The sequence below is a fragment of the Pipra filicauda genome, unplaced genomic scaffold, assembly GCF_003945595.2.
Source record: "Pipra filicauda isolate LSUMZ 115617 unplaced genomic scaffold, ASM394559v2 scaffold16_size7369187_pilon, whole genome shotgun sequence".
NCBI lineage: Eukaryota > Metazoa > Chordata > Aves > Passeriformes > Pipridae > Pipra > Pipra filicauda.
In genome coordinates this window covers 1,574,785-1,591,284 of record NW_024104207.1, presented here as the reverse complement: position 1 = coordinate 1,591,284, position 16,500 = coordinate 1,574,785, and the positions used below count along the sequence as shown (strand labels likewise).

At 37.7% G+C, this 16,500-nt stretch overlaps 1 protein-coding gene across 2 annotated transcripts in view; it reads right to left on the bottom strand.

Moving 5' to 3' along the window:
* The window catches only part of KIF25 (kinesin family member 25), a 40,914-nt gene extending 24,465 nt beyond the window's left edge, over positions 1–16,449 (bottom strand). Inside the window, exons 1-7 of one of the 2 annotated variants that reach the window (XM_027712076.2) lie at positions 16,288–16,449; positions 15,500–15,565; positions 11,645–11,761; positions 9,627–9,765; positions 5,128–5,231; positions 3,836–3,924; positions 2,291–2,333 (exon numbers count right to left, since the gene is read on the bottom strand). In XM_027712076.2, coding sequence (XP_027567877.2) covers positions 2,291–2,333; positions 3,836–3,924; positions 5,128–5,231; positions 9,627–9,765; positions 11,645–11,761; positions 15,500–15,565; positions 16,288–16,362 — 633 coding nt within the window. In that variant the 5' untranslated portion in view covers positions 16,363–16,449. The remainder of the gene's footprint in view (positions 1–2,290; positions 2,334–3,835; positions 3,925–5,127; positions 5,232–9,626; positions 9,766–11,644; positions 11,762–15,499; positions 15,566–16,287) is intronic. The other variant, XM_039379497.1, reaches the window with a different exon arrangement.
* Between the last annotated feature and the right edge of the window lie 51 nt (positions 16,450–16,500).

Sequence of the window (16,500 nt, the reverse complement as noted above, 5' to 3'; positions counted from 1 at the left end):
AAGGAAGGGTCCAGATTTACCCAGTATTCCCTACGATTTTTACGTAAGCCAGACTATAAGAAGAAAGGAGGAGAGGCCTTCGCTCTCTTTCCTTCCAGCGGTTTGGAGGTGCAGGTTCCCTGCTGTCGGGTCTGCCGCGTTGGGGAGTGAGGCCTGGTTAGGCCTTGTCGACCTTGGGAGGTGGAGGTTGCCGGTGATCGGTCCAGAGCGACTCTCTGTTGTCCCAAGGAAAGTATGAGATATTTCCTTGCTAACTCTTTTAGTTACTAGATCTCGGGTCACTAATCGGGATATAGATATATAGATATATATATATAGATATATATATATATATATTTTATTTTGGTTTTGTTCCTTTTCCCTTCCCCCTTCCCTTTCCCTTGGGAAATTGTATATATTTTAATTGTATATAAGTGTAACATAGGTGTAAATATATTTATATATATCACTTTAGCTGTCTCTCTCTCGTTTCGGGTTTTCTTGGTTGTTTTTCTCTCTCTTCCCCCTGAGGTTTCTGGGGGGGGGAAGGAACTCTTGTGGTAGGGTTTGGAGACTTGGCAGGGAGCCAGCTTCAAACCACATCAACAGGCATGATCTAAAAAGCAAAACTAATAAACTCAGCACCTCTATCACTGAGAAACCTCCTTCACCTTGATCTAAAAATTCCTTTAAATCATAAGTATTTATCTGCAAAATGGTTAACTTGTTTCTAGAAATACAAACAAAATACAAACTTTGCCTGTGTTGCAACTAAAAGCTCAATAACAAATAAAGCCCCATAATTTAATCTGAAAATTGCGTATTTATCCTAGCCACAAACATAACACCTTCAGTTGCTGAAATCAAAATAAACAGAAAATAAACATTATTTTCCTCTACTTTTGTTAAATTAGTCTAAATTGACTGATTTTTTTAAGAAGGATTCTTACAACAAATTCTTTTTTTAAAAAAAAAGATAAATTTGTGTTAAGAAACTAATACAAAGACTTAAGGTGTTTGATCAAAACTGGAAAGTACTTTAACCAAATAAATGTCAAGGCAAACCAATAAAACATTTGAAGTCTATGTTGTGTTTTCCAAAACCAGGAAGTTAATACCTTGCAAATTGCATTTGACAATCAAGTCTATGCTTACATATATATTCCTGAAATATTCAATAAGGTTAGCATATTGAAGGTTACCGGGTGAGTCTCATACAAACTAAAATTCATAAGCTCACATAAGTAAGCAGATATTGCTTTGTCTGTAAACGTACAGATACTTAATAAATCAGGTATCTATATGAAATAATCCAAAACCTAAATATTGTCTAATTTCATTTTAATGCAATAAAATTTAACAGGTCAGAGATGGTCGTGGTATTTTATAGTACAGTGAATGGGCTGTGGCATCCAGAACACTATGTCTACCATTACAGGTTCCTGCTTTTTATCTCCTGACATATTTACTCTTTCTTAGTCTCTTCATGTGCTCCATTAGTTATCTAATTGCATATATACATATATATATAATTATCCATATTATGCAAGTGAGATCTGCCTAATGAAGCTATAATTTGGGAGATTTAAATGCATAACACACTGTAGGTCACTTCAGCAATATTTTAAGCACTACACTGTAAAAGAGAATTTGGCTAATCACCATGTAAGTAACAGTGAGCAGCCAACTAAGAACCATGGCAGCTAAGCAAATTAAGCCCCAAGTTAATACTTTAACCTTAGCTCACACTACTGAGCCTTTTTAAATTTTTTTTATCTTGGTAATGGCCTCAATTAATGTTAGAATGTCATTTAGATTTGCAGCTTCAACTCATTCTCCTTCCTCCAATGATCTAAGCCAGGACACTCTAACATGCTTGACTGCAGTACCACCTAGGCTGCTGTGTTTCATGTGGGATCATATTTCTCTCCTAGTGCATTAGCTGTGTTGCAATAATAAAATTTTAAAAAGCCTGACATAATTTTAGAAATAGTTACAGCAAATACAAGTGGCTCAAAGGGACTGACTGCAGAAAGTCTGCAAAGGGACTGACTGCAGGACTACTGCAAACATACAAACTCTGTTTAATGGATGGTTGCACCAGCAGAAGCTGCAACCTATTACCACTACGAAGAGTCAGGATGAAAATAGCACAAATTACCTGCTATTGCACCCATGGGTGATCAAAGCTGGGCTCCAACTGACAAGAAAGTACCTATATATTTTTTTAAACTCATGGTTCACATATCCCTCTTGTTTCTTCTTCTAGTATCTATGAATCTACTTTTGAACTTCACCATCAAATACTTACATCATCAGCTGCATATGCCACTTTTTCTGAAAAGTTTCTTTGCCTGTAAGGGGAAAACAAAAGCCAATGGGGAAAAAAAAAAAAGGTACCATTCAAATAATAAGTGTTCCACTCAGCTGAGGAAAGCCCATGTTCAAAGTGCCTGAAGAGTATCTTTCAGAATTGCCAAGTATCCCATGTACCTAGTAACACTACAGTTAATTATGAATAAAAAAGAAATTAAAGTGCAATCAAGCAAAATAATCTACTTTAGAAAAGACATTTAGAACAAACCAAATTAACACTAATTCACATGCAAGCTATTCTATTATTTTTAGATTGTAACATGAGCTTGTAACAAGAGGCTTTCACTTTAGAACATTAAAGTGAAAAATACGCCCTTTTTAGGTATTTGTCCCTAATCTTGTATCCATTACTAGTCTAAACACTGACTGGGAATGCTGAGGTGTATAAATTTATTCATTTGTGTAAGTGTTTGGAGAGTCAGTCCCCAGTTTTACAGTTTTATTTTAAAAAGTTTTATTTAAATTACTTTTGATACATTAAGAAAAGTTACTCTTTAACAATTTTTTTTGGCCCAGTCCATCATGTTTTACACTACAAGTCATCACTTGATTGCAATATACCATACTGCAATGAAAACAGCGAGTGGGTTCCTTCCCAGCTATATCAAGCACAAGTTTAATGCAAGTTTCTCCTTCAGGCTCCTTGAAATATTCTGTCTGTAATTTTTGACATTATTTTAATTAAGACAGTTCTATTTTTTTTAAGATTTGCCAAAAATTAATAAACTTTAAAACACTGAATGTATTTTTTTTAGAATTACCACACAGTAATAGTAAAATAAAGCTCCAAATCAGTTATTTACTGACAGAGCAAATTATAATGTTACTGGTTTCTAGCCACCCACCAAGTTTTCTCCTTCTTTCTTTCTTTGTGTATGTTTCAATCCCTATTTTCTTTCACGTTAGTCATCTATGGAGAATTTGGCTTGTTAAGCTCATCTAATCTCTCTTTGCCTTTTGGATCTTGGAATGTTTTGACACTTTGGTTACAGTAAACATATTATAAATTAGGGATGCAGAGCCAGATTATACTGAAATAGAATTACCACTGTGTGTGCTAACAGCCAGTGTGTTCTACAGCATTACAAAACAACTGTAATGCTGAGTGTGTTTCTCTATCCACAGTTTCTGGCAGCTATTACATTACTGCATGCCAGAATTTGTATAGGATAGAGAATACACTCTAAACTGACTGCAGCTGTGTTTCTTCTGCCAAGACACAGATAATCCTGGCTTGGCAGAACAGGTATGGCTTTCTACTGAGGTGGATATACTTTTAGACAGGAGGCTGAGATTGGCTAAAGCCAATTTAGCAAGAGAAAGAAAACAGCAATTAGTTTTTATGATACTATATTGTCTCCACAAACACATAAAAACAGAAAAATCAAGGACACAGTTGTTTTCACATAATTATAAGTATCGTTTTCACTGTATATTAATTATGAGTCACATAAGATCTAAAACAACCAAAATAAATTACCTATCTTGTGATATCAAATGTCCAGCAGCATCATCAAAAGGTAGTAATGGTCGAATCCTGCAGTGGACTCTGATATTTCCTCTCAATTCCTAGGGTTAGAGTATTGAGCTGTATTTAACACAAGCTGCTGTAGAGGACAAATACACTAGAATTTGCCAAACAGACATGAACATGTTTAAAAAAGCAAGTGTTTACAACATCATAGCCCTAGACGCTGTGGGAAGAAAAATAGAATCAATATAATTTGTCTTGCTAAGGTAGGAAAAAGTACTTGAGGAAGTATGAGCACTTCAGAGATCTGGAATTGTGTAGCCCTCTTCAGTTTATATGGAAAAAAAAAAAGGCTTTCACTCTAAGACATTCTTCCCTTCCTTTTTCTCCTTCCTCCTTACCTGAGCTTCTTCAGATACCTATGTTAACAGACAAGATTACACACTCCATTTCTCTTCCTGCAGTCCCGAGCAAGATGTGGAATATAAAACATGTTGTACATTTTCCTCTCCACTGTGTGTTCCTACATGATTAAAAAGCCAGCAGCTGATTTTTCTCTGCAGGCTGTTTTAGACTTCAGTTTCTCTCTTCCTTTCTGCTGGTGGTCATTTCTTCTTGTTTTGTATGACTGAAAACAGCTAGCTTTGTGATGACTAGTGACCACTGTCATTAATGCCCCACCGACCTGAGGAATATCCTTTCAATAAACTGCAACATAAGGCAGAGTTTGGAAGGTAAGCATTTTTTAACAAAGAGCTTCATTTTCCCAGATAGAAAGTCTTTAAAGAATTTTGTTTGAAGGTGGCTTGTGTTTCTAAAAATCAGGTCCTGAATCAGGCAACTCAAAACAAGTCATTTGTGGGGGTGGGGAGGAAGAGTAAAGTTCAAGTTCATAAAGGAAAAAATTAATCCCAAATGAACCATCACTAATGGCTGAGCAGGATACATCTAGACATATTTGAAAAAATAAAACACAACTATTTTGCAATTTCAAGTTAATATTTTTAGAATTTTAAAAACTATTTCAGAAGCTTCAAATTTAGAGAAGAGGATGAAAAAACTCAAGTTTTGTCCACTATTCAAAATGGATGGTACTCAGAGCATTATGTTGCACGAGTGCATTTGAAAGATTCTTGTGTAGAAAGAAAGGGGTGGTGGGGTTTACTGTAAGACAAATGTGTCTCAGCAAATAGATGTGTCATATATTGACAACTGGGGAAGGTGATATATCCAGATAAAGAGGAAATTATGCAAATAATTTCAACAAAATAAGAAAATGTTCTGTCATTAAATATACTTACAACCAAGCTGTTATGTAGAGCCCTCCTCTTCTGCTTTTCTTTCTCATATCTCTCTGTCACTTCTTGTAGAGACTGCTCAAGATCAAAAGCTTTTATCTGAAACACTAGAAGAAAGCAGTTGCAAAGAAATAAACTCTGTGACTTTAGAAAATTAATTTTCTAGCAGCACCTCATGAAATACAAGCATGAACTTTTTCAAACAAATTTCAATTAGGAGGGTTAGTTCTTGATTTACTAGACACCTCTGAAAAATCCCATCATAGCTCTTGCTTTGTGAAGCTACAGATAATTACCACAACTATACATACGAAGACTTGAAAAACAACTAAAAATATAAAATAGTTAAAGGCAGTTCCTATGTGTCAGTTTTTTCTAATACCCATGCTGTTCACCTCTAGTTCATAATGTTCTTCCACAAGTGCATGTATGCAGGGAAACCATGATATTAATAGCTGGGGAAACAAAGTATGAGAGTTTCACTATAAAAAATCCTTTTCTTGCGTCCTGCATGTGGAGTGATAATATTAGTATGTTTTTGTTTGGAGAATCCCATGCAAGTATGTTACCATAAATTGCCAAAAGGGCCTCTTATAGTCACTGACCCCTAATCATACCGTATTTTTCAAAACACAAGGTTAGAATTCATTGATTATTTAAGTAATCTCCATAATAAGTATCTTTATTAACAAATTTTTGTACACACTTTGAGTTCCCCAAGTCTCTTGACTAAGCAGTAAGGCAAAGCAATAGGTGCTAAGGGTAGTCTTCCACTATTCCAGTCTTGAAAGGAAAAAAAATTACTAATTTTTTTCAATATTTAAGTGGTCTCTTCTCAAGGATTTTGAGAAGCCAATTGGACATTATAGATCCAGTTTCAGTTAACTTACGCCCTAATTACTCTTTTTTTTTTATCTTTTTCTGACCACCCCTTCTATGGTGAATATAACCGAAAACAGAAATCAACCCTGGGGTTTCCTAATTTGACACTAGGGCTTTTGAGCAACATTCTCTAGAAAATGAGTCGAGTTGTTGCATTTAGCAGATGGTACTTTGATATTTGTAAGACTGATCCATCAGTTTTAATGTCCATTTTCTGTAAAGCTTTATGTGCAGCACAGAAAAATTTCTTGAAGCTTCACAGAGCAAGTTTCCTAATGCATAATTTATTTCTGAACTTTTTTTTCTGAAAGTAGAGCCATATAGTTACAAACACTTATTTAACACTTTCCTAGTTGTCTGCTCAGCATTAGCTGCAAGCTATTTAGGAGTTACATTTTCATCCTTAACCTAGGGGCAGCCATTGGGTACATCTGTTTCAAAATACTAATTTTACTTAATCTTCATTATGCAAGTGGTTACTACACGCCTGCAGCGCTTTCCCCCATGCTTTGCCCATCTCATTGACCTATACAGAAATTCTCTGGGAGCTGGGAATGCTGATTTTTTTGTTTAAACATTACTGATCATAGTTAGGATCTTCATCAATAATCAGACTACCAGTTGTGATGTCTTGCAAGCATATTCAGGATTGTAATGTTCCTTTAACTGACAGTCCTCGTTAAGAAGTTTTTCATTCCCTCCCATTCAGTGCAGCACCAGATCTTTTACTGTGCTTGCACACCTGTTTCCACAGTTTTATGGAGGTCTAAAAGCAATCCATCTTTCTGAGCAGTTTCTGTCCTGGATCAGCTCCCTGATCTGTTTTGCATGTGGTTACATAAATAGTTACACAGGCATAACAGAAAGTTCCATGAAAGGGACATGAAAAACTGGAGCAGCATAACAGCACAGCCACAACTGGGATATGGACGTATAGCTGTCCCCATAGCTCCCTGAGGTTTTTAATGTTTCTTGCCATACTAGATTCCAGTTTAAAAAGGAGACCAATCTGATCATGTCTTCTAGGACAAGCAGCTATGATGTAATAGACTTAATTCCAAAACTTCTTTTGAATTCAGCTGTTTTATATCCTGGGCTATAACATTATTTCCATCAGGGCCTATTGCAAAAACAAGAGGTAATGGTCTTATAACTAAAAAAGGGTTGATTTAGATTACATATAAAAAAGGTGGTTTTTACAACGAGGGTGGTCAAACACTGGAACAGGCTGCCCAGAGAGGTGGTGCATACCCCATCCCTAGAAACTTTCAAGGTCACATTGGATGGGGCTCTGAGAACTTGGTCTAGTTGAAGATGTCTCTGCTCACTGCAGGGGGGCTGGAACTAGATGACCTTTCAAGGTCCCTTCCAACCCAAACCATTCTATGATTCTGTGATTATTCTTTGGGCTTCTACAATATTTCTGTCGCTGGATTCAAGGTCCCTCCCCTCCTCAGATACTCCACGCTAAGAAAATGCTTTAAACAGGCAGTTGAGCTGTTGAGACTCGCCTGCTGGGTTGAGAATAAAAGATGCTGTTAGTTCACGTTCCACAAACACATCTGCACAGTGCAGAGCTCAGTCTTCTCCAACAGTAACAAAGCACATAGGTGTTGGGATATGGGTAAAGTGGGAAATAAGTTCCTTACCCAATCTGCCCTCTTCTCCAGCCCAAAGAGAAAGTGTCCTGGAATTGCAAAGTATATCTAAGTCACTGGGCTGCAGCAGCACAGATACTGTAATTTCCTCTTTCTGACAATATCTGCATGGTGAAGCAATCTAAAAAGTAATCTTAAATTTTTATAAATACCTACTCTTCCAAAAATCTGCTGAATTACTGCATCTGTCTCAGTAGTATCATTTGAGTTGGGGGGCCAGTATTTTTGGCAAAAGTGATAGCAGCCTTGTTCGTGAAGGAAACAGGCCTATAACAATAAAATAATAGGCACTTCTCTCTCTTATTAATTGCTACTATTTAAATTTCAGTGGGAAAGGTGGCAGTAGCCTGGTTTTCAGACTGTGAATAAATATTTCTAGGTAAGGGACTACTCAGTTATTACAGGGAAGTTTTCTACTTTGCTGCATGTCAACTACAGCCTTGGAATTAACCTATTCAAATGTTTCTTCTATAATTCTCCCCCCTCATTTTCAATCTCTATTTTATGATTAAACTAGTAATATATATGATCTCCAGAATATATACCTAGGGCTTTCTGTCTACAAAAGATTCTATGTAATTAAAGGACGGCAATTCCAACTGTCATATTTAACCTTAACAACAGAATCTCCATCTTAAACATTTGACAGAGAACTGAAAACCAGTGAAATTCAAAACAAAAGTCATCCACCGAAGTACCAACACGCTATTTTGTAACAGGCAGGGAAGCTTCTCCTGCTTATGATTCCATAGAACAATGCATCATGACATGCAAATTGAGAACAGTCAACAGGAATTACTAGTTATTTACACCACAACAGCTCAAGTGCCAAATCCAATCTGCTATCTGTTCATTTAGCCTCCTGCTTCAATAAGGGAAACATTCACCTTTAGATAAAGTTCATTTTCCTCTTTGGATTTTTTCTGTTTTAAAGATGCCTTAATGGAGCATTTTCTGTACACGGATAATACAATAAACAAATCAATTTTAATCATAACTTAGTACATTACAGGGACAAGTTCTGTAAGCATCTATCACCAAGAATGCTGTTTGTTGATATTGACTTGAGGAGTCCCATGAGAATCAAATCAGTCCAAAAATGAAGTGTTTCAACCAAAAAGTAAAGCAAGACAAAACCAAATCTTTTAAATGGCAACACATGGATATCAGAGTATCGCACAGGGTCTCTGATTATATTGTTTATTTGTTCTTAGTTCATCAGGCTGCTAAGCTTCAATATAAGCTCTGTATGTGTCATGTGCTTCTCAGCCCGGTAAGAGCTCCACCAGAATCAAGGATACTGAAAGCAAGTGCAGAGATCCATATCATGAAATCCAGGTGTCAGACCAATGCATGTAGCCCTCAGCGAGGAGGGCAGAGAGCACCAGTGCCTGTTGTGTCTCCTCCAAGAACAAAGAAGCACCTGAATTCCGAAACAGTAGTCCATGTGGTGTTATTATCTACAGTCTAGCAAGTGGAACTGGGTTTTGATTTGGAAGTAATTTTTTTTTTTCTGTAAATACACAGAAATATTAAAAATCCAGTCTATCCTAATTTCAGGCAGTGTTTTCAGAAATCTCTGAATTCACCTAAGTCCTCTTCTGATACAGTCAAAAGGAGACAAATTTCAGCTTTATAAAGCAACACATTCTTTATTTGGCTATTCTAAAATAGTCGAGATATCACACCTTAAGAACTGCAGTTTAAAAATGTTACAGCTGAGCCAACTCAGCAACAGTCTAATAGCAGCTGCAATCCTAAAAAAAGCTAAATCTCTGCAGAGTATTTGCACTCCTTCTAACTCATCAGAACTCCTTGACAATCTAATGTCAAACAAGAAACAAGTGCTACAATTTCAGTGACACATTTCAAAAGATCAAACTCAACCTTTTAATGTTAGTAACATTTAGCAATTATATTGTTGGTGTTACATGTTCAAAATGTAAGTGCAATGAGCCTTACTTTGCATTGCTTCATTTTGCAGCTGTACCCCTTGGACTGCTGCCAAAACTTGGTAAAGACAAGTCTTGCTTTGACGCCGAAACTCTTTTGAAAGCTCAAGAGCAAATGAATGGAGGCTCTTCAGGTCTTGCTTAAGCCTCTTCTCAGCAAGAAGAAAAATATGTTATAAAGACACAAAAACAGCAGTTAAGAAGAATCAATATAACAACACAAATAATTAGGGTGAGATATCACAGGCAGGAAGAACCCTCTACTTGATGAAAGGAAGTCTTCAGGAGTATGTCTTTCAGCATGTTTAGAGAAGGATCCTGCAAGACATTTAGCAATGTAATTTCCTAAAAAATTTCAGCAAGACTATATGGATCTTATCCTGCATATTCTGACTGTTACTCAGTTTCAGGTGTATACCAAATATCTTTCTTATTTCATCAGACAAAAATAAGTGTGTGTGAGTGTGTGTGTGTTCTATTCACTTATAGGACGTATTCAGAATTACCAATGAAAAGTTGTGATCTGTATATCCCTTCCTGCATTCATTTTCCACACTTTGATGAGGAGATACTTGCTAAGATTCAGTCTAAGTAATTTCTTAAGTAAGCTAATTCTTTGCCTTCTTATGAGAATAGGTGTATTTTGAAAAGATCAGAAACTTTTATTGTTCAGAAAATTATTTGTACTATGGACATAACTCAGCATAAGACACATTATAAGACTTTTAAATGCTTATAAGATGGGCTTATATTCACTTACAAGTCCAAATAAATAAAAACAAATTGACCTGATTTTAGGATTAGAAGACTTCTTGACATCTAAGTCTTGAAACTAACATGTAAAACCATTTGTAAGATGAACTTAACAATACCTTATCCAACAGAAGCACTGTGATCTTTCATTAGTCAGCCTGGTACAAAGTATCACATATTCTGTGACATTTTATTTTTCCAATAAAATACTGACCTCGAATTAATCAACTAGTTTCAATGATAAAAAGGCAATCTTAAGGGACAAAATCACTGTATTTCTTACTCTCAAATGCCACAGAATGTAACTGGGAATAAGTATTTTTTTGTTATTACAGGTATAGGATTAACATTCATCTAGACTTTTATCTGGAGAGCTTTGCTCTCTCCTAGCATTCACTGATGTCTAATAGTAAACCATCGCAATCCATTGGTATTGCATCACAGGCAGTTCTAACTAACCTAAAATGTAAAATAACATCACAAAATTTACTGAGCAGAATCACTGTATTTAGAACAGAACAGAATAGTTCAGTTGGAAGGGACCTACAATGATCACCTAACCCAACTATGATACAATTAAGCTGCATCCTTCTGCCTGTTAAGAATCAGATTTTTTCATGAGATACTTTTCAGTCATTTTATGCAGCCAGTCAGTGCTGCCCTGAGAAAAGCTGACATTTGTTTGTGTCTCTAAAAGGAACTCACTACCCTATGCAGTAACATAATGAATAAGTACTTCAATAAAGGAAAATATTACAGCACTGGCATTGGGAGAACAGTTTCAGCCTCTCTGATGCAAAATTAAGAAAACCTGAGTAAGCATACAGCAAACTCTTGTGGCAGAGTGTCTCTTGTGAGACCTCTTGTGAATTCTGCTAGATCAGAACTCTTAGTAATCAATGGAACCCTCCAATGTGTTTTTAAAGGATCAGCCTATCTGGTTAAAATATATCACAATTATTGTTTTTAGGGGATGTCAACATGATAATCAAATTAGGAATTGAAATGCTTTGATTACAAAAATATCTAGCTTGGGTATTGACAGCAGCCTGGAGCTCAGGAGCAGCCACTTTTAGCAGTCTCTCAGGTGACTTTGCAGCCTATTGCAGCAAAACCACTGAACAACGGCTACACCTCACTGCAAGCTCTGCTGTGAATAGAGTAAAGCCACAGATCAGGTTCATATCTAACCATTTTTTGTGTTTTACTGTATTTGATAAGCATGTAAATGTTTAGGGCATAGATTATGCCTACGTTATTACTAAATGTCTTTACCTTTATTGCTCTGTGCAGCTGGGTTACAAGAGAACTCCTCTGCAATTTCTGCTGCCCGCCACGAGCAGCGTAGAGCTGCAATACTTCATTAGTGCTTCTTCCGGCCAACCCTTGATACTATTTAAAAAAAAAAATCACCAAAAAATCACCTTAAAACACTCATGTTTCCTGTTGCATTCTGTCCCCTTTGTCTCTGTAAACACTTGTAACTCAACTATCTGATTACATGGGATATTGTCAATACATCATCATCATCATGGCTGGGCTTCATGAACAAAGACATAACTTCTTTGCTTTTACATTTTTCTAAATCACATGAAGAATCACCTCATGGTAGCTGGCTAACATCACACAGTTCTGCTTTCTTAGTGTGGTAAACCTGAGCACCAGACTTCTAAAATGCCTTTGCTGTACCTAAACCCTCTTACGTATGCTTGAGGTGGATCTAAAGGGTTAAAACTGTATCTTCACTTAGGGAAAAGGGCTAGGTACATAGGTGGATTATTAACTGTCTCCTGGAAACTAGATTTAACTCAGAAAGCACTCTGGAAGGACATGAAACAGAACAAAGACACACGTACACGTGTTAACTGCTGAAGTCCTGAAGGAGCTGTTAATACACAGCCCCCAACTTAGTGTCCATTGCTCCAGCCGCCTGACAACACCGACTCCATTACACTCTGTAGGGCTGTAATGGTGCAAAACTGTGCCAATAAAGCCCTGTGCTGGGTCTTCAGAGATCAAAGCAACCAAAGCAATTGTCATTTACTGACAGTGCTGGTACTTAAAATGAGCTGCAACTTCTTCACCCACTTTCCCCAGTACTAATTGCCTCTTCCTTTATTTTTGAAATGCACTTGTCTCTTGCGTGGACTTATTTCCTACTTTATTCACACCATACATTCTGCAGCTGCAGTTTCCCATTATTCAAATTAGCAAAGCATAGAAGAGTACAACAGAAGATATGAAAGAGCTAAACCTACTCACATAATGGGTTTTCATTTAATTCCAGGTAAAAATTAAACATTTAATTGCAGTTTAACTACAGATGATATCGGCAAAAACAACAATACAGTGTTTTGGTGCTGTAAGGACAAAAAAAGATTATATTTTCAAAAAAAGTACTTCGCTTATCTAAACCGATGTTTCCACATGGCTTTTTCACCTTCACAAAGCATGCATCTTCCATTTACAAATGCAAGTGGAGACTCTGCACAACTATGCAGCACCTTAGCACTAATATAAGAAGTTCTTAAATGGAAAAGAAATAGCAGGAAGAGATTATTTAAAAAAAATTATAATTTTCTTTTTGTTACAGGCTTTAAGCTCCCAGAAATTGAGACTAATTCTATACAGTGTTTATACATTCTTTTATTCTGAGGATTTTCAAGACTCATGTTACTCAGATGCAATATTTACAAATAGTTTGACAAAAATGGACCCAAGTAGCACACCAGAATTAGTATCTCTAATCACACGTGAAAAGTTAAGCACATATATAAGCAATTGCAGTACTCAAGCATCATTACTAAATAAGCTTAAGATAGTTAAAACCTACTTTTAACATCTAATCTGCACCATCTGCACAGATTCCCCTTGACCCTCCATATTTCCTAACACTAACAATAAAAGCAGAATGGTCGACTGCTGGTCATTGCAGTCACCCTCTCATTGCTTCCGCTATCAAGTTTATCTTTATTGCAAATGTTGCCTTGGTTTAGAAGTTTTCTCCATTAAAATAGTTTTAGCATTCATCAGAGCTGTTCACAGGCCAGAACCTGCAAATCTGTGCTCATGCACAGAAGCAAAAAATTGACTGTAAAACTTTTTATAGTCAGCTTTATTATAAACAGAAGTGAAACTGAACTACATAATAGTGTTCTCCAAAGTGAAATCTCTGTTTTGCAATTGGATCCGTTCTAGCAGACTTGGCTTTATGTAAGGAAGGCTGCAGGATCAGGACCTCAAGGACAGCTAACAAAAGCAAGGGGCACGCAGGTAGATAAACACATTTCCAAATAGACAAAAGGAAGCCTACCAAGAAAGAATCTGATTTCCTATGTTCAGTAACAACTCTTACAATATGCTGCTAGGATAAAAATATACTGCAGAACAAAGTGGAAGTGCTGTAATTCATCACTGTCTCAAGGATATAAGGGAAGGTCTATAGCAAGAGATAACTGATGCAGCCTACAGACAAACATCTACACTGCAAATCCTAATTTATGGCAATCCTCATAAGTTTGTCTCCAAGGATCCCTAACTCACTTCATCCAAAACGAATCCAATCAGCTTTTACAAGTTAAGAATGAGACCTCTCTTAACCCTGGTCACTGTGACTGAACTTGTTACAGCTCAATCACTTGGGCAGCTCCACCACCAGCAGATCTGAAGGGTCACGGACTGACAGCCAAGGGCAGTAACTTTTCTCACCAGCATAGCTGGTGAAATACTGGGAGATATTGTGCAACATTGCACAACCTTAAATAATACTCATTTCAATTAGTATTGTTTTACACAGTCTTCAATTAGGGTAAAACTATTTCATAGATGTCAGTTTAGCTCACGTTTTCAGATTGCTGGGGCAAATTAACCAGGAAGAAGTGACTCTCAAGTATTTTTAAATAACTGCCTGCATAGAAACATTACCGCAAGGTTAATTGCAAAGTATTTCCAGAAATCATTTGATATTGTTTCTGACTGGTCCTCATGTGTCTGTAGGTGTTCATACCTTTACCACATTTTTCAGTAAAATGAAGCAGTGCTCTATTTGAAAAAGAAGGCTTCATTATCTAATACACAGACAACTTCTTCCTACATCTGAAGTACCTTACTGACTAGAATAATTTATTTCTTGTGTTTGTGATGGTAAAAAACAATCAGCTAAAATACTTAAGGCTTTCAGTGAATATTAGAAAGCAGAACAAAAACAATAAAAACATTTTCTCAGAATAAATTACAGTGTTCTTCTGTATACCTAGCAAATTTCATTTCAGCTGTACCATCTGCTTCCAGTCAGACTCTGAAAAATGTTAAACCCACTTTTATCCATGGGTGTTAACAAACCCACAGGGAGGGTAAATGGCTTTCCTGAGGTCACAAAACCAGTTAATGTTTCAGCCCAGATTAGAAACTCTTGGCCAACAGTCTGTATCACCACTAATACTCGCAGCTGGCTCTGCTCTAGCAGCATAGATTCTTTACATCTCTGAAATCCTACCCTTGAAGGCCCCAAGCATCATCACAGGCAGCTCCTTATTTCAATAATGGTCTAGGTAAACAACCTAAGCTTCTGTAGAAGGATATAAGGAAATGAGGGCATCCAGTCGTTGCTGTGTGCTCTGTGACTCGGTACATGAGCAACACTACCTTCATCTTTTCCAGACAAGTGTAACATTAGTGCTGTGAAGACACGCAACCTGGCATCTCTGGTAAGTCTACTCATAATGAAATGTCTTTCCTGCACTCTATGAACAGTCCTCTTCAAAGCATCATCCTAATTGCATCTAAAAAGTGTTCCTGAAAAATCTACTACTGTGTTTTAGACAAACACATTCCCTGCAAGAAGAAAGCAATATTCCATATTAAACGCTTGCAGAGTCATTCCTTCAGTTCAGTTTTATACATTCAAAACAATAGCAAATATTTAACTTTAAGACAACTTCTAGTTACTTAAACAGTCTCGTACCACGATTTTGAAAAGAAAATAAATGCTGAGCCTTAATCCCTTCATAGATTTCCCCAACTGGTAAAAAGTGCAAAATCCAAAAATGGGAAGGCAGATTTCAGGGTCTTTTTTTTTTTTTTTTTTAATTTCCTAAGAACTCTTTTTGAAAAAAAATAACTAATAGTCACCTCTGCAAGTTTTAGATGAAGAGCAGCATTTTCAGTTTCCAGGACAACTATTCTTTCTTCTTTGGCCTAAGGAAGAAAACACACCCAAAACCCCACAATAGTAAGAATGAATCACTTATTTAATTGAGATGATCATAAAATGGTAATCAGACTCATTCACTCTGATTAACATTATTTCATTATGATAGCTTTCATTATTACATTCCACTGCTTCTCAAACTTCTGGGATCAAAGGACTACCTACTCCCAATCTCCTAATCACAATAATATTTTTATACAAGCTTGTAAAAATCAGGGTAAATAGTCCTTTATTTCTATCCTTTCTGTCATTTTGCCTGCTTATGTGGGAACGAACAGGTACACAATTTAAACCCCCCTCGCTTTATGGAACCACCGGTTCTCAGAGAAGCGCAATTTTATTTATTTACACATAACCATGTAAGTTTCCATTTCCAAGGCACCACTGTCAGAGGCCTTCCATGGTGTGGCGGCCGAACTATTCCTGAGCACAGGTGCCATCTCCCACAAGCGCTGGGCTTGAGGGAAGGTGGGAGAGCCGCTCACTGCTCTGGCACCCCGTTTCTATCCCAGCCCCAGCAGGAGCAGCCTCTCCCCCATACCAGGCGGCCCGACAAGCCCCCCCCCACGCTGCCGGACTCAGGCTCCTCGCCTGGAGCCCACTTTTACCGGGAATGGGCAGCATCGGGGAGCGCCGACCGGGACCCCGCGGCACGTGCGGGACTGCAGGCCCCGCCCCCCAACGCCCCAGCCCCGCCCTCGCTCCTCACGCGCAACTGCTGCTCCAGCTGCCGCAGGCGCTGCGCCCACACGGAGCCCGGGTCGAGCCCACGCCGCGGCCGCATCGTCCTCCCCGCTCCCGCGCCCAGGCGGAGCAGGAGCTTCCCCGGCTCCGGCTCCAGCGGGGATTTAACCCGGGACGCGGCCGCGGCGGCCAGGCGGCTGCCATGGTGACGGGCCCGCCCCCTTCCCGCGCTGCTATT